The sequence below is a fragment of the Carcharhinus amblyrhynchos genome, chromosome 17 (assembly GCF_965287045.1).
Source record: "Carcharhinus amblyrhynchos chromosome 17, sCarAmb.v2.hapA, whole genome shotgun sequence".
Taxonomy (NCBI): domain Eukaryota; kingdom Metazoa; phylum Chordata; class Chondrichthyes; order Carcharhiniformes; family Carcharhinidae; genus Carcharhinus; species Carcharhinus amblyrhynchos.
Window position 1 is genome coordinate 43389982 of NC_137340.1, and position 18510 is coordinate 43408491.

General features: G+C 43.9%; 1 protein-coding gene across 1 annotated transcript in view; it reads left to right on the forward strand.

Annotated features, from left to right (window-relative positions):
* The first annotated feature begins 1445 nt into the window (after positions 1 to 1445).
* cusr (Copper-only SOD repeat protein) overlaps positions 1446 to 18510 on the forward strand; it is a 109955-nt gene continuing 92890 nt past the window's right edge. The window contains exons 1-3 of the mRNA XM_080206047.1: positions 1446 to 1532; positions 1650 to 3732; positions 14295 to 14394. Of these exons, the coding sequence (XP_080062173.1) occupies positions 1493 to 1532; positions 1650 to 3732; positions 14295 to 14394 (2223 nt within the window). The 5' untranslated portion in view covers positions 1446 to 1492. The remainder of the gene's footprint in view (positions 1533 to 1649; positions 3733 to 14294; positions 14395 to 18510) is intronic.

Sequence of the window (18510 nt, forward strand, 5' to 3'; positions counted from 1 at the left end):
TTGTGCCCCTGGCCTTAGGTAGGACGCTCTTTCAGAGGGCTGGTGCAGACTCGATGGGCTGAATGGCCTCTTCTGCACTATGGGGATCCTATGGTATGTGACTCTGGTGCCCTTTCTCTGCCTTGGTGCTGTTTAGTAAGAAGTCTCACAACACCAGCTTAAGGTCCAACAGGTTTATTTGGAATCATGAGCTTTTGGAGTGCTGTTCTTTCATCAGGTGAGTGAATCTTGCCTGTGACACTTCTTACTGTGCCCACCCCAGTCCGATGCTGGTATCTCCACCTCATTGGTGCTGTTTAGAATTGCAGCAGCCACCTGGAATTCAGTGCGTACTGTGCCTTTAAAAATTGAAGAGCGCTGTGCTGAGTACTGAGCAGGGAGGTGATCAGCAACACAGACTCCACTCAGCCCTGCGTTACTAAGAGGCAGAGGAGATGGCAGCCCTGAATGTGTGTGTCTGTTTCCCTAGAACACAAATTTAACGGCGATGTGTTGTGTGAGCACATCTCCCGTCTGTTTTCTTTCTGTCTGGTGATGTGACTCATGCAGCTTGCAGTCCAGTAATGTCTGGAAGGCAGCCCCACACTCACACATACACACAAAAATGCTGGGATCCTCCAGAGACTCCCATTCATTGCTGCACTTCACCATGATGTGGAGACGCGGGCGTTGGACTGGGGTGGGCACAGTGAGAAGTCTCACAACACCAGGTTAAAATCCAGCAGGTTTATTTGGTATCACCAGCTTTTGGAGTGCTGCTCCAGCTGATTTCATCCTTTAAAAAGTACCTGGATGAGCATTTGGCACACCATAAGGTTCAAGGCTATGGGCCAAGTGCTGGCAAGTGGGATTAGATGGACAGGTCACGCATCGGTGCAGATCCGATGGGCTCAAGAGCCTCTTCTGCACTGTGGTTCTGTGAAACTGTGAAAGCAGAAGAAACAACAGAAGGAAGGCAGAAGAGAAAATGCTGGAAAATCTCAGCAGGTCTGGCAGCACCTGTAAGGAGAGAAAAGGGCTGACGTTCCGAGTCCAGATGACCCTTTGTCAAAACTTTTTTCTCAACAGAACGAAGGGTTCAAGAGCAACACTAAAATCTCAGGGAAAATGTAAATGTGATCGCGTTTGTAACGATGGGAAACTTTCTGTGATTTTTGTTTTCAGATTATATACGGATTTGCGAAATAAAAGAGACACTAAAATGGACTAACCGGAGGTTTGTGTGTGTAAATGTGTTTCACAAGTTAATAAAACAAAGAGCCACACAAGGTCACGTTAAATGAAACGAAGCAAATTAAAATCTTGCATCTTTTGAAAGCTGACACTCACAGACTGCCCCGGTGGGCTGAACAACTTTGGAGGCACCCAATCGCAAGGCAGTTATTCCAATTGGCTGAGTTATGAAAGAAACTGGTTAAAAAAAACGCTAAAAGTCTTGCTCAGTTGCCTGGAGTCCACACACATTTAACAGTTCGCTGGTACTCCAGGCAACATGGCTTTAAGGTGCACGGTGCTGCTTGTTGTAATGTTTGGTAAGTAATTATTCTGTTGCATGTTACAATGCTGCAGTGTTCTGTTTAAGACTTTTTAAACAGTTAACAGAGCAAGGATGGGGAATAATTCTATCTTATTATTTTGTTTGTTAAAAGGCTCGGTGTCTTCCCAATACTACACAGCTGATATCAACATGGCTGGGATTCGGGGCAGAGTAGAACTGAATGCCTCTTCTCGGCTCATTCAGTTCAAACTCTCGATGGATTGCGGCTACTTTAACATCTCCCTGCACCAATTCCCGGTCATGTACGGCAACTCCGAGAACCCCTGCGACGAGGCAAACATCGGCGAGAAGATCTACGAGGTGATGACGAACGGCACGGCGCAGATACTGGAGGGGAGCGGGCTCTTCCAGATTCAAGCGGACCCCTCGGATCTGACAGTCACCGTAGGCGGCTGTCGAAACCTGACCACGGCGTGCGCCAGCCTCAGGAAGGTAGGGAACACCTCCAGGACATGGCAAGGGAAGTTTTTCTCCTCCATAGCCGGAGATGTCTACATCCGCCAAGATGATGATGGGAACTCCGCTAGGGTACTGACCGACCTGGTGTGGACCAAGACTGGCAGCCCGGTGCCAAGGAATGTATCTGTCTACCTGCAAGTTGGGGCAGAGCGCTGCACCCTGTCGGCACAGACCACTTGGCCCTTGCTCGGCACCTTCAAGGTGGGCACCCCTCTGAACCCCGTCAAGGATCGCAGTGATGAGGTGGCTGTGCCAGGCGGGGGCGGTGCCCAACAAATTCTGTATGTGTACAATGGCACCAAGTGGTCCTGTGCTGAAATCCGGCTGCTGGAGGCAAAGAAAGTCTGGGCTTACATCGACATGGAAGCGGTCAAAGGAACCTTCAAGTTCTACCAGGCTTCCCCATTTGACACCACGGACTACTCCGTGTCCCTGACCAACCTGCGAGAGATGGCCAACGCCTATCACGTTCACAATTTCCCAGTGCCACCGCGCCGCGCTTCCAAAGACCAACTTTGTGCCAATGATAACCTTGGAGGGCACTGGAATCCATTTGGGAAGAATGCTACTGGCCCTTCCTATCCCCAAGACACCAATGGAACCCATGACCAGTATGAAATGGGGGACTTGAGTGGAAGACATGGCTTCTTGAAGGGGCTGATTGATTTTGAAGCCACCTTTGAGGACTGGAATCTCCCCTTGTTTGGGAGGAACAGCATCGTTGGGCGTTCCGTGATTATCCACCATCCCGATTCGTCCCGCTGGCTCTGCGCTACGATTGGATACCCTGGTGAGGTCATGACAGCAGTGGCCACCTTCAAGAGCCCAGTAGCGGGAAGGATCATTTTTCAACAACTGAAAAGCAACCCTTATTCAGACTTATCCATTTTTATGGACCTCTCCTACACCAATTCATCTGCCCTAGCTACAACCGACCACCTTTGGCAGATTCATGAATATCCCATCAGCTCTGAATTGGATTCTTCTGACCCAAGTGTTTGCCGGAGTACCAAGTTGATTTTTAACCCCACCGAAGTAGATGTTGGTGCGCAGTATGACACTGAGTGTGGCCCGGCCAGCCCTTTCCGCTGTCGAGTTGGAGACTATGCCAAGAAACATAAAGCCATTGGTCTCACCAACAGCCCCAGTGTAGTTGAAACCAAGAACTTTTTTACTGACACTACATCAGCACTTGCTGGGCCATTGTCCATTGTTTCTCGATCTGTGGTCATCAATAGAGGGAATATGGCAACTTTTCCCTTAGTGTGTGCCAATGTCACCATCCTACGCCCAGCTTCACTGGAAATTAATTTATGGAGGGGTGGTGGGACGGCAAATGGAAATGTGACATTCAAACAACTGTCTGATTTAGACCGTACGGCTGTGCAGGTTGACTTAACACATCTGAAAAGTGAAGCAGGAAGTTACAGCATCCACACTCTTCCCATCAATGATAGTTTGCCTGATATGGATGCCTGTTCTGATGTTAGTGTTGGTCGCCGTTACAACCCATTTGGTATGAATGAATCGTTGTCCCCTGAGCCAGGCAACGGTACAGTTGACCAGTATGAAGTTGGCGATATCAGTGGGAAATTCGGAACACTGAATAACCTGAGCCAGTTATCTGCTCACTACATGGATCAGAACTTGCCCTTGTTTGGACCTTACAGTGTTGTGAATCGTTCTTTGGTTATTTATCAGGCAAACGGATCACGGTAAGTTTTACAAACTTGTCATTTTTTTCCTGAATGTGGCCAATTGGAATGGTACACTGACCTTTTCAAGATTCTCAATGTGGGCTATGGATTCTTGAGTATCTAAAAGTATTTATTCTTCTCTCCCAATTTACTCCTCTCTTCAAAAAGGGGTCCCAAATAGGTGTGCAGCTCCACTGGGCTGGTAGCTACTCACTATCTTGCCTAAGTGGCTGGTTTTCATATGTGTAAGCCTAGATAAGGAGTGATGGCAACCTACTGAACTTTGGGTGTCTTACAGCCCACCGCTGTTTTCATTCAGAGTCCATGTTTGTACTTTCCATCAGAGATGACTGGGTGGAAATTATGAATGAAAGCCCTGGTTGATTGTGAAGTATTGGTTTAACCAAACAACCATCCTGATTGAAGGCTGGTAACTGAGCACAAGCCAGAGCTCAGTTAGGATTTTCTTGACCTGTTTGGCTCAATGGAATTCAAAGTTATATTTCTCCTATTACTAATCATCAACATTGCCACTCAGCTGTGAGGCTGACCCGTGCGAGGGTAAAAACATGCCACACACAATATATGGTCTCTTTAAGAAGTGCAGCAATCTTAAAGGGGCCAAGCAGTGAAACAACAGACTACGCACAGCACAGAGAAATTAGAGGGCGTATTGCCATTTGTGTCAGTTTTTGAATCTATGAAGTGCCTTGGGACATTTATGATGTTAAAGACGTGTTGTAGTTCTACCTCCTGTATCCAATTGTAAGTTATCAGTAGGATTTGCAATCTGAGTTAGGAAGGGACATGGTTTTCAGCTAATTTTCACATATTCTTTTGAGATTGGTTCACCTATTTGAGTTTGGCAGCACTTTGACTATTTTCAGGGTGACTCCCATTGTGGGATAAAGGGTTTACCCACTAATGATAACATATGCACTGGCTGTGAGTCAGAAACTCAAATACCACTAAGTTAAAGACAACGTTTGGTTGTCTGCATTGCTATTAACCTATTCTCTTTCGTGTCCCCCAAAATATAAGTTGCAAGTTTGTACCCATCAAAATTTGACATTATGTGTATTACTTAAGTGCTAGTTTAAAACAGGCATGATGTGGAGATACTGGCTTTGGACTGGGGTGGTAAGAAGTCTCACAACACCAGGATAAAGTCCAATAGGTTTATTTGGAATCACGAACTTTTGGAGCGCTGGTCCTTTCTCAGGTAAGTGGAGGAGCAGCACTGAGGAAGGAGCAGCACTCTGAAAGCTCGTGATTCCAAATAAACCTGTTGGACTTTAAGCTGGTTTTGTGATACTTCTAACTAAAACAGGAATGTATTTAAAATGTTGAGTGAAACAGTTGCTAATTGTGATGCCAGCTACTTTTTCTACGGACAGAGATGTGAAGATAGATATAGATTCAAGTAGATTGAGAAAGACATGGAATAAGGTGAATACAGTAAAAGACTTAGGAAGCAGAGGATGCATGAATAGTATAACTCAATTTCTTTTTTTCCCCAGAGTTTGACACAATTCTATGGCAATGCCTTTTAAAAATGTTGACTGCGCCCTCACCCTGACTGTTGTGGAACATTTTTGTATTGAGCGTAGTAACTGGGATCACAGTTAGATTCTGATGCTATAAAATACAAGAACATTTGTAGCTTGATGTTAGATGATCATGTTTCCATTTTCTGGGAAATAGAGACAGGTAGTTAAGTTAGGAAATCCATGTGATACTGCAGTTCCAAGCCAGTTGGTAATAAATTATTTAGAAAGGTTAATTTGATATAGGTTTGGATGGCAGCTTTAATATCGGTGACTCATTTATCATTTTTATCTTCTATTGTTTGCAAGGAATATGTATAACTTGCTCACTATAGAAAGTAATGTTTAAAGATCAGAAGTGAAGCTTTTGAGAGACTAGACAGTAGGGTCATGAAATTGAATTGTGTCTGAAATGGGCACAATCTTAATTCTGCATACATTGCATGCACTTAATGAAGACCTTGGAAAATTGGTCCACTGGCCTCATTTGTTGTTGATCTGTGAGTGTACAATAAGTCTTCAGAGGCAGAAGTCCCTTAACCAAAACCCCTTTATTTATAATTCTAACAGCAGTACTGCTGTCAGTCAGCAGTCTACCTTCGGCAGTGCCAGAGGCACTGACACTCCCGATTAAATACAAAGAAAAGGCTCCCTTATTGGTCCATCAATTGACTCCTTAATCAGGGATATCTTTTGAGTTTAACCAAATAAACAATAATCAACTTAACTTAGCGATAACTCAAAAGGGGCAGCTCCCTAAAAGCAGGGGAACCACCTGAAACAAGAGACAAAGTGGAAAGGAACTTTAAAACATCAAATTAAAATGTGATTAAAGGGGTCAGTAATACACCCCAGTCCCTGCGGTGCCCAATGGGCACGGAAAGCATCAATGATGCCCTCAGACATTGCAAGCTCCCTTTTCAGGGACACCCGGCCGTGAATATAGCTGCAGAAAGGGGGAAGACAGTCAGACAGGATGACCCCCTTGGTCGCCCATTGCCTGGATCTGTAGCTGGAATGCCTTGCCAGGCCCAAGAGCGCCCCCCTCCACCCCTTCCGTTCATATTCCAACAGGGCAACCTCAGTGGCCTGATTGAAGTCATTACAGATTGCTGATCATGGTCCTAAATGCAACAAGATCAGAGGTGCCCTGGATACCTGTGGTGGGAACTTTACCACTATGGTGGGTGGTGCACTTCTACTGTGAATGAGTGCGTAAAGACCATCCACCATGTACCAAAATGATACCAGGGCTAAAGAGGTTTAAATGATGAAGTTGGTTATATAAACATGGCTTGTATTCAAACTTTTTTTGGAGTAACAAGAGTTAAAATGGAAACTTCTTCCTTACTGAGCTTTAAAATGGGGACTGCAGCCTAGCTTGCTGTGAGGCTCCAGTGCAATTCCCTAATTTGTCAATGAACAATGATACAGAAGGTTGGCTCCCATTACTAATTGTATTTTTGGCCCTCTGAGGCATTATGTAAAATCTAGCTACTGCCCATTAACTTCAACTGTCATTAAGGATTAAAAGACTGCAAGCTTAAAGATGAACTTAATACATCTCAAATAGCTGAATAATCTCGGGAGCTTTGTCCAAATTCAGAAAGTACATTGTTTAAAATACTGACTGATATGTGACAACAGGGCAAAACGTGATTTCAAAAGACATAAGGTGTAGCATCAAAATTGGTGATGAAGAGTCCTACCTTTATATTAAAGAAAGAACATTTGATCAAACACATTGTCCATAAAGTACATGTATTTGGTGGCACGGTGGCACAGTGGTTAGCACGACTGCCTCACAGTGCCAGGGACCTGTGTTCAGTTCCCAGCTTGGGTCACTGTCTGTGCGGAGTTTGCACATTCTCCTCGTGTCTGCGTGATTTCTGCGTGATGCTCTGGTTTCTTCCCACAGTCCAAAGATGTGCAGATTAGATGAATTGGCCATGGTAAATTCTGGCCATTAGGGGATTTTCATGGTAACTTCATTGCAGTGTGAATGTAAGCCTACGTCTGACTGATAAATAAGCTTTTAAAAAAGCTTTATGCAAGTTTAGAGATAGTATTGTTTACCTGAGTTTAGAAGAGCGAAAGGTGATCCTATTGAACAGTACAGGGGTTTGATGGGGTAGATAATGCATGGATTTTTCAACTTGTGGGAGAGACCATGACCAGGATACACAGTTGAAGAATAAAGTCTCCTGTTCTAAGACAAGAGATGAGAAGAAATGTTTTCTGTCAGAGTTGTTAGTATGTGGAATTCCCTTCCCCAGAAAGCAGTGGACGTTGGGTCATTAACTCTGCCTTGGATAATTTTAGATTTTTGATCGGCAAGGGAGTTAAAGGTTATTGGGGGGATAGACAGAAAAGTGGAGTTTAACCATAGCCAGGTCAGCCAGAATATTATTGAAGAGTGGGGCAGGTTAAAAGGGTCTACTCCAGCTCCTATATTCTGTGTACTTATATAATATAAACTGTAAAGGAAAGGCTCCAGGGTACATTTCCTCTGGAAGGTTCATCAGAGTCTTGGGCAGATGTTTTCCAAATAAACTATTGTGGACAAGCCATTTTCATTTGAATTTCTTTATATATTGTGCATGTGTAAATTGTGCTATTTTGTTTCAAGATGTAAACCAGAGATAAGGGAATTAGGTCGCGACACATTTAAAAACTGAAAAGGGAAACTTTCAGGCTAATAGCGTGAGGAAAAACCTGAAGGCCAATTAGTAATTGGACAAGTAAGGAATGTTTGTTGGCAGGAGCTTCCTTCAAAAGGTATCTGGCGGCAGCACTTGTGGGTGTTAGTGTTAAACCTTGCCCATAAGTTCTATTTTTTTTTATCCAGTTGCCATGAAGTTTAACTTTTGGCTGCCAGGTACCCTGATGTAGGCATTCTACATCAGCTCTCTCGATTTCAAGCTCTGAGTTAATATAATGTAACCGAATCTTTGCTTGTCACAAATATCTCCTTGTCATTACACGTCACAGGGAAGTGAAATAAGATTCTGTTATTAATTATCTTAATTCCAGCAATTTTAGTAGGCTGGCCTGAATGAACTAATCCTGATGAGTTGTCAGTTGAGGGTAGTAACTGGATTCCCCACAACTGGACAATGTGGGGAGTCCAGTTACAACCGTCATGTACTGAACTAGAAGTTGTGACTTTTTTTGGGGTCGGGGTGGGGGGCGGGGGTGGGGGGGGGGGGGTGCGGTGATGCCCAACAATGGTGAAAGATTATTAAACACAGGAAGAACAATGTTCTAAAGTTGCAGTTTCAATGATTCTTTCATTGGTCACTTCTTTTATCCGTGGGACATGCCCTTCATTTTGATCTTTTGGGCTGGCTACTACTCAGTACTGTTAGAAGAAATAGAAAAATAGAAGGACCCAGCATGCCTTCTGGAAAAAGCAGATTTTATCTGAATAACTTGATTGAACTTTGTAAGACCTGATCAGGTTGGTGGCTGCAAGTATCTCCATTGCCTATCTGGAATTTCACAAACTATTTGACAAGGTACTCCTCAATGGGTCACTCCACAAAACAACATCTTGTGAAACTAGTGGAATGTTGCTATGGAGAATGCAAACCAATACCTATGCCAGAAATTGTATCATTCAATTCACCTTCACCCCTTTTTCAAACTAAAATGGTAATGTTGACACTCAATGTTTGCGTCTAACAGCACAGGGCAACGTGGTGGCACAGTGGTTAGCACTGCTGCCTCACAGTGCCAGGGACCTGGGTTCAATTCTGGCCGCGGGGAACTCTTTGTGTGGAGTTTGCATGTTCTCCCTGTGTCTGCATGGGTTTCCTCTGTGTGCTCTGGTTTCCTCCCACACTCCAAAGATGTGTGGGTTAGGTTGATTGGCCATGCTGAATTGACCCTAGTGTCAGGAGGATTAGCAAGGTAAATATGTGGGGTTATCGGAATAGGGCCTGGGTGGGATTGCGGTCGGTGCAGACTCAATGGGCTGAATGGCCTTCTTCTGCACTGTAGGGATTCGACGATCCTAACTCCAGATGTTCCTGCCTTCCCTCCTTTTTTTGTTGTTTGCCATCAATCCTCTAAAATTGACGCAATGTTGCAGACACATTGGTGCAATCGCTATGTGAACATTACAACATAGATAACCTCATAGGGTTAAAATAGTGCCTTTTCTGTCCCTGTGTGGAGTTTTATCAGATTGGGTAAAAGCATTAATAAGCCCAAAAAATCAAGTTGTGTCCAGGTTGTTTTTTTCGTTCATTCCTGGGATATAGGTATCACTGCTAAGGCCAGCATTTATAACACATTCCTTGCTCTGGAACTGTTTCACGTTTTGTGGTCACGTATGTTGAAACAATTCTGGCCTAAACCACAGCTGCATTTTTTAAAAAATGCATCATAGGAATGAACCAATTGGGAGAACAGCAGATTATTCCACTAACAGTTTGGTATAGAACTGAATGTTCATGATATTTACGGTGGGTGTACATTCTGTTTAAAAACTAATATATACATTTAGCTTCACTATTTCCACAAGCTCTTTTTACATTTGTTTCACTAGGGGTTTGTGCCTGGGTCTCGAACAATTAGCGGTAAAATTAGAACTCATATTAATCAACTGAATATGATAATTCTGTCTGTAAGGAGACACTTTAAAAAAAACTAATTATGTAGCAGCTCTTTGAATGGGGCTATAGCAACAGTATTGTGTTGGTTCAAATCTAAATGTTAGTCTTTTCTGGTATTGCCATTATTTATTCCGTATATTTGGGAAATAGCAAAAACAAATCAGTCCACTTATACAAGTGCCGTGTTACCAGTTCTGTTGTTTTATTGCTGTTCTATGGTTAACTTAATATTCAGGATAAAACCTTTATGATTAATGTGAATGGATTTGGAAAGATTACTGTCGCTCTGACTGATATCAGAGTTGAAATCAACAGACTGCAAAATCTTATGGCTCCCATAAATATCCAGGAATTAAATCCTTAACCTTTCTCACTGAAGAACATGTTGCAAGCTATGTAACAATTGCTACAGCTATTGTAATATTCATCCTTTTTCTAGGTAATGGTGCATGGTAAAGTGGGGAGTTTTATACATTTAAGTCACTTAATACCTAGTAATCTGAACTCAGAAATTGTCATTTCTTCCGAAACTATCGGCATCAGTAAAAGTCTGACGAAGGGCCACCCATACTCAGAATATTAGTTCCACTCCCTCTTCATTGATGCTGTCAGACCTACTGAGATTTTCCAGCATTTTCTGTTGTGTAAACAGTAAAGATTACAACATGGTAGCACAGTGGTTGGGGCAGCGTGGTAGCACAGTGGTTAGCACTACTGCTTCACAGCTCCAGGGCCCTGGGTTCGATTCTCGGCTCGGGTCACTGTCTGTGTGGAGTTTGCACATTCTCCTCGTGTCTGCATGGGTTTCCTCTGGGTACTATGGTTTCCTCCCACAGTCCAAAGATGTGCGGATTAGGTTGATTGGCCATGCTAAGAAATTGCCCCTTAGTGTCCAGGGTAGCAGAAGTTAAAGGAATTAGTGGACATAATGTGTTGGTTTATGGGGGTAGGGCTTGGGTGGGATTGTGTTCGGTGCAGACTTGCAGGGCCTCTTTCTGCACTGTAGGGTTCTATGATTCTATAAGATTTTCAGGAGATATTTTAAAGTTTATTTATTAGTCACAAGTAAGGCTTACGTTAACGCTGCAATGAAGTCACTGTGAAGTTCCCCTAATTGCCACACTCCGGCGCCTGTTCACGTCAATGCACCTAGCCAGCGTGTCTTTCAGACTGTGGGAGGAAACCGGAGCACCCGGAGGAAACCCATGCAGACATGGGGAAGATGTGCAAACTCCACACAGACAGTGACCCAAGCTGGGAGTCGAAGCTGGGTCCCTGGCACTGTGAGGCAGCAGTGTGATGTGCATGTCCACAAGCAAATTCAGGAAAAGGTTGACAAGGTTGCTAAAGTCTTGGCAAGACTTATGAATTACATCTCATGAAAAGTAGTGCCACCAAAAAAGCAAACACCCTGATCTGGACTTTGCATAAGGTGACAGTACCAGAAGTCGGCAAGCAACACAGAAAAGATTAAAGTGTTTAAAAATCAGAATCTTGCCACAAATTTGCCCCCAGCCCACCCTTTTCCTGTTTTAATGAGATTGCTTCTAGGCCTTTTGGCTCAGATCAAGTGTCAGATCAAGCCCATGATGAGGTACGTTGCCTTATCATGTCAACTTGGGCCTTGTTCATCTCCCTTGGGGGGGAACCATGAATTGGATTCAGTTGGATTTTGAATTTGGCTTTTGGAGCAAGCAAGCAAGGAAATGGATCTGGGTTTGCCTGGTCCACTCTGAGCCTTGACTTTGTAACTTTAAAGGTGGAGTAAAAAAAATTAAAAAGAAATGGAGGTGGGGCTTGTTTGCATGACCAAATTGTCCCAAGTAGGAAGTGCACACTTCAAATTGTGGATGAACAGGCGTCTCGAGCTTCAGATGACCAGCAGCAACACCCAGGTGAGGACTGCCCGATTCTAAAGTTGAATGCCTTTCCACTTACTTGCTGGATTCAGCGGGTGGAATTTTACTGGCATGTCTGCCGGAGGTTTGTACGATCCCGCTCGAGGTCATGGAGAATGCTGTTCTCTGAGCCTCGCCCGCCCCAGAAATTGGGGTGACTTGCTGGTAAAATTCCGGCCAGCATGTCTACTTGGCAACTGCTATTTGCACCAATTGAGGTTAAGTGCATACAGGTGAAGGGCATTGGTTGGATGGTAACTTGCGTACATATAATGAAATACTTTCTGACATAGTGGGTGGAATCTTTTGCACGCCCCCCCCCCGAATAGGTTTCACGGTGAGGGCATTTAATCAAGTGGGAAGATGGCACATGGTAATCTACCTCCACCCAAACAAGTCTGTAACAGGAAGGTCCTTCTTGCACTGCCACTAATTGGAAGTCTTAAGTGGGTAACTGATTCCCATTTGAGTGCCTCATCCCACTGCCAATGGTGTTAACCCTGGATTAATTAAGACTGGGTGTGGTTTCTTCCTTGAGCTGTTGGCCAGGACTAAAACAGCAACCCTCTGTGTTCAGAGTTACCCTGGGAGAATTACAGCCATGATGTGGAGATGCCAGTGTTGAACTGGGTAAAAACAGAAAGAAGTCTCACAACGTCAGGTGACGAAGGAACAGTGTGTTCCGAAAGCTTGTGGCATTTGCTACAAATAAACCTGTTGGACTTTAAGCAGGTGTTGTGAGACTTCTTTCTAAAATTCCAGCCTCCATATTGGCTAGTTATCTATTTATTTGTAAGGGTGTATCTTTTTCTTTACCACGGGCCTGATTTAATGCTCCTCTGCCAGTGGGCACCCTATCTGTCCATCTTTGCCTGGCCGCACTTTTACCAGCAAGGTGTCAGAAGTTCCATCTGCCTGCGGGCTAATTGAGGCCATAGTGGGAAATTAGTGCTTACTTAATAGCCTCATCCAGTCAATGGGATTTGACCCATGGTATGAGAGGCCTTTACCAAGTGCCCAGCTTGACACATTATTCTGCATGCATGGGTGAAAGGGCCAGGTTTGGGATTTTTCCCTAACAGCATTCCCCCCTGCCACTGCCCCCGGATGCACTGGCCCCATTTTTCTACCCCCATTAGCTTTTCTACCCTGGGCCCCAACCCCCACATCCCTCATTCCCCAGACCCTGGGAAGGCTCACCTGACATTCCAGGTGCAGCACCACTGTGTAACTATCCTCCTGACCCTGCTGCAGATCTGGCTGTGAACACTGCTCCTGGTGGCACTGCTAGCACTGGACAGCTGTTGGTCTATGCTTTTGCAAGATCATTTGATTTCTGCAGGATAGCTGCCTGGTATGGGGGGGGGGGGGGAGGGGCACTCCCTCCATCAGCCTTGACATTTTAGTTGGTGAAATGGCGACTATGATGCCATGTTAATTCAAGTCTCGAGCTCCTGTCATTTGTTCATCTCTACTGACTTCTATTTCTCTAACCTATCAGAGTGTACCTCTCTTGATGAAGCAGAAAAGAGTAGAGAGGAGGATGGACAAAGAGTTCTCATGGAAGGATTGCAGTAATCATTGTTAGATTAGCATTAATGTTCTTGTGATGTCACTGGAAGAAACTCTATGCTTTCTGAGCAGTATTGCCACTTCTGATGTCACTATTTTTCACAAATGCCTCTGATATAAGTGCCAACTTGCACATCTGTCTTTAGTGGAAACATGCCGTGCTCATATATCCTCTGTGTATACACTCCATAAACTGAATAGAATCCACTGGGCATCATTGTCTTTAATCTTTGGCCAAGGGAATCAAATCCAGCCTTTGGGCTTTGCAATTTTACATATTCTCCAGTTTTAGTTTTCATAAAAAAATGATCCCTGCACTGCATTAACTTGTTGCATCTATTGCATACTGATTTCATAGCTTCTATGCTGAGTTAACTTGAGAAATAAATGGTTATCTCTTTGGGGAAAGGTTTGAAGACTATAAAATGTAAGTCAAAGTTTATAGATTTCCAAGATTCTAATCTTGTCAAGATCTTTATTTAGAAATTTTTCTGTGGTTTTAAAGATGACACACTTAGAAAAAACAGATAATGAGCAATCGTTAGAGGATGGACCCAGGCTGGCACAACGGTTAGCACTGTTGCCTCACAGTGCCAGGACCCAGGTTTGATCCCCGGCTTGGGTCACTGTCTGTGTGGAGTCTGCACGTTCTCCCGTGTCTGTGCGGGTTTCCTCCGGGTGTTCCGGTTTCCTCCAACAGTCCGAAAGATGTGCTAGTTAGGTGGATTGGCCAAGCTAAATTCTCCCTCAGTTTACCCGAACAGGTGCCAGAGTGTGGTGACTAAAGGGTTTTCACAGTAACTGCATAGCAGTGTTAATGTAAGCTTACTTGTCACAATAATAATAAATATACATTAGAACTTCATATTAATTTTGACTTGTTTCTAATTTAATTGTTTTTCTTTTGGTTGCTGCAATACCGATGACCCTTGGGGGAAATAAAGTTCACGATGTGCAAATCTGCTTGCTGTGAAGGCGACAGGCGGAGAGTATATTCGAGCCAAAGCAGAGTTTAATGGGACAGTGAAGGGAACAATTATTCTGGTAAGGCACTATTTGTTCTTTACAATTACTTTTTTCCAGCAATTAAAGTTAAGATGGTTTTCTCTGCGTTGCTGCACCAACTTTGTAGAATTAAAGAGGTGATCATTTCCACCTTTGTGATTCGTTCAGTAATGTACATCATGTTGCTCCTGTAAAAACATGCACTCGATTTCAAATTCCCATTGCTTTCAAACCGACACGATGGCACAGTGGTTAGCGCTGCTACCTCACAAAGCCAGAGATCCCAGGTTCAAATCCAGCTTCAGGTGGCTGTCTGTGTGGAGTTTGCACATTCTCCCCATGTCAGCATGGGTTTTCCCTGGCTTCCTCTGACAGTCCAAAAATGTGTGAGTTAGGTGGATCGGCCATGATAAATTGACCCTTAGTGTCAGGGGTTCGAGGGTAAATACATGGCATTACAGGGATAGGGCCTGGGTGGGATTGTTGTCGGTGCAGACTCTAAGGGCCAAATGGCCACCTTCTGCACTGTAGGGATTCTATGTTCAAAAAAAAGTCCAAAAAAAAGATGTTTGTTCTGAATGGACAAAGGACCTAAAATGCAGCTGTTGTTTAGGCTGTAGTCATGGCTGATTGGTTAAGGTGATGGATTTGAACTCCACTGGGGTTTCCCCATCCAGGTTCATATCCTATGGATTGCGCTGCTCACTGTTCCTTTGTCATCAAAACGCATTAAAAAGTAGGAGCAGATTTGACCATTCAGCCCTTCGTGCCTGCTGATGGTTGATTGTCCAACTCAGTAACCTGTTCCCGCTCTCCCCCCAAATCCTTTGATCCCTTTAGCTTGAAGAGCTATATCTAACTCCTTCTTGAAAGCACCAAGGGAAGGATTCTCTGGCCTCCTCGAGGTGTGTTTCTTGCAGCTGGAGGTGGCACCCTCTTGGTGATGGGACCTTCTGGTCCCACTGCTGTCAGTAGGAATTCCCATTGACTCCACCTGATGCTGCCAGGAAAACAGCCCTTTCCCTGCTGCCATCAGACTTTTGAATGGACTTATCATATATTAAGTTAATCTTTCTCTTCACCACATGAGGAGGAACTTCTTCACTCAAAGGGTGGTGAATCTCTGGAACTCTCTGCCCGTTGAAGTGGTGGAGGCTGCCTCGCTAAATATTTTTAAGACGCGGGTTGATGGGTTTTTGATAGGAGAGGGGATTAAGGGTTATGGGGAGAGGGCGGGAATGTGGAACTGAGCCACGACAGATCAGCCATGATCTTATTGAATGGCGGGGCAGGCTCGAAGGGCTAGATGGCCTACTCCTGCTCCTATTTCTTATGTTCTTATGTACCCTATATGTAACTGCAACACTATATCCCGCACCCTTGCCTTTCCTTCACCCCTATGTACTTTATGAATGGTATATTTTGTTTGTATAGTGCGCAAGAAACAATACTTTTCACTGTATCCCAATACATGTGAAATAATAAATCAAATTAAAACCATGGCAGGGGTACACTGTCAACAGGACCAAAAGGTCCTGCTGGCATGAAAGCTGGAAAATTCTGACAACAATGTTTTGGCCTTAACCGTTTCTGAGGTAGAGAACTTCACAGGGTTAACACTCTCTGGGTGAAGAAATTTCTCCTCATCTCAGTTTTAAATGCTTTACTCTGAATCCTCAGACTGTGACGCTTGCTCTGGACTTCCCCACCATTGGAAATATTCTTCCTGCATCTACCCTGTCTAGTCCTGTTAGAATTTTGTAGGTTTCTATGAGGTCCCACCCCCTCATTCTTTTGAAATCCTACCAACATATCCTAAACTGACCCAATCTCACCAATTACTTTAGTCTCGCTATCCCAGAAATCAGGCTGGTAAACCTTTTCTGCACTCCCCACATAGCAAAAGCATCTTTTCCTATGTTCCTATGTCCTCGTGTGGCTTTTGCTACCAAATAAACCTGTTGGACTCTAACCTGGTGTTGTGAGACTTCTTACTGTGTTTATCCCAGTCCAACACTGGCATCTCCACATCATGCCTATATTTCTTCCTCAGATAAGGGGACCAAAACTGCACACAATATTCCAGATATTGTCTCACCAAGGCCCTGTATAACTGCAGCAAAACATCCCTGTTACTGTATTCAAAGCCTCTCACTATGAAGACCAACATACCATTTGCCTTCTTTACCGCCTGCTGCACCTGCATGCTTACTTTCAGTGACTGGACAAGGACACCCAAGTCTTGTTGCACATTCTCCTCTCTCAATCAATAGCCATTCAGATAACAATCTTCCTCCTTGTTTTTGCTACCAAAGTGGATAACCTTACATTTATCCACAGTATACTGCATCTGCCATGTATTTGCCCAACAAGTCACACTGAAGCTTCTATGCCTCCTCCTCACACTCACCCTCCCACCCAGCTTTGTGTCATCTGCAAATTTGGAGATATTATATTTAGTTCCATCATCAAAATTATGAATATATATATATATATATATATATAGTGAATAGCTGGGGTTCTACACTGATTCCTGTTGTACCTCACTAGTCACTGCCTGCCATTTGGAAAAAGACCCGTTTAATTCTGACTCTTTGTTCCCTGTCTACCAACCAGTTTTCTTTCCACCTCAGTGCACTACTTCCAATCCCAAGTGCTTTAATTTTACATGCTACTCTCTTATGCTAATCTAATTTTACATGCTAATCTTTTACATGCTAATCCCTGTTGAAAGGCTTCTGAAAGTCCAAATAAACAATTCACTGGCTCTCCCTCATCAATTTGAAGAATGCCAATAGATTTGTCAAGCACAATTTCCCTTTCATAAATCCATGCTGACTTTGTCTAATCCTGCCACTGCTTTCTAAGTGATCTGCAATTAAATCTTTTAAAATGGATTCTAGCATTTTCCCCAGAACTGAAGTCAGGCTGACTGGCCCCGTTAATTTGGTTGTTTATTGATGGAGTTTAACCCTGATGAGTGTGAGGTAATTCATTTTGGTAGGACAAACTTGAATGTGGATTACAGGGTCAACGGCAGGGTTGTTTACTCAGAGAATGGTTGGGGTGTGGAATGCACTGCCTGCTGTGATAGTGGAGTTGGACACTTTGGGAACTTTCAAGCTGTTATTGGATAGGCACATGGAACACACCAGAATGATGGGGAGTGGGATAGCTTGATCTTGGTTTCGGACATAGCTCGGCACAACATCGAGGGCCGAAAGGCCTGTACTGAGCTGTACTGTTCTATGCTCTATTCGATTCACTAATCCCCTTTAGGGAAGGAAATCTGCCATCCTGACCTCCTCTGGCCTACATATGACTCCAGAGCCACAGCAATGTGGTTGACCCTTAGCAATCCTCTTAAACGGCCTAGCAAATCACTCAGGTCAAGGGCATTTAGGAATGAGCAATAAATTCAGTCAGTGGTGCTCACATACCATGAATGAACAGAAACAGAACAGGTTGAGCACTTCCAGTGTATGGGCTGAGAATGTGAATCACAGTCACACATACACTGACCAAGTCTTTTCTGGATTTTGGAATTCTCTGGATTGTACAATGATGCTAGAATGTCTAACCACAACTGTATAAACTGAAAGACACCATAAACATCCATTTTTACCTGAAGCATAAGTAATGATAAAACATAATAAAGCTGTATGAAAATTGTTCTATATATTCAAATACTTATTCTTCCATGTTTCTGCTCTGAAAGTACTATGATAAAATGATGAAGCACTCAAGCCAAGATGCATGGTGATTGACAGGAATTGGTCGTCATGCCTCATCGGCGCACTCTGAGGGAACCACCAGCACTGGTTATGTCTCTGCAGACAGTGAATTTGACAAGACTAAAACAGTTTAGGGCTGCCTCGCACACAGGCAGGTATCTCCTGAGTGGGCAAGGGGCTTGGAGTGTGCTTTGTGGAGGTGGGGGAAATGGTGCAGATTGTGGAGCCCGTGGGACATTCTTAATCATCCCCCACCATCCAAAGGATGCTTATCCAGAATACATCCCTGAAGTATGCCATGCATCTCTTGGCTTTGTTGCTGTGTTTCCTGCTCTTGTCAGTGTTGCCTTTCGTCAGACTCATTTGGGCTTTGCTTTTGAAAAATCTAATTTGTTAACTTCTTGCTGTTTAAAGCCCAATG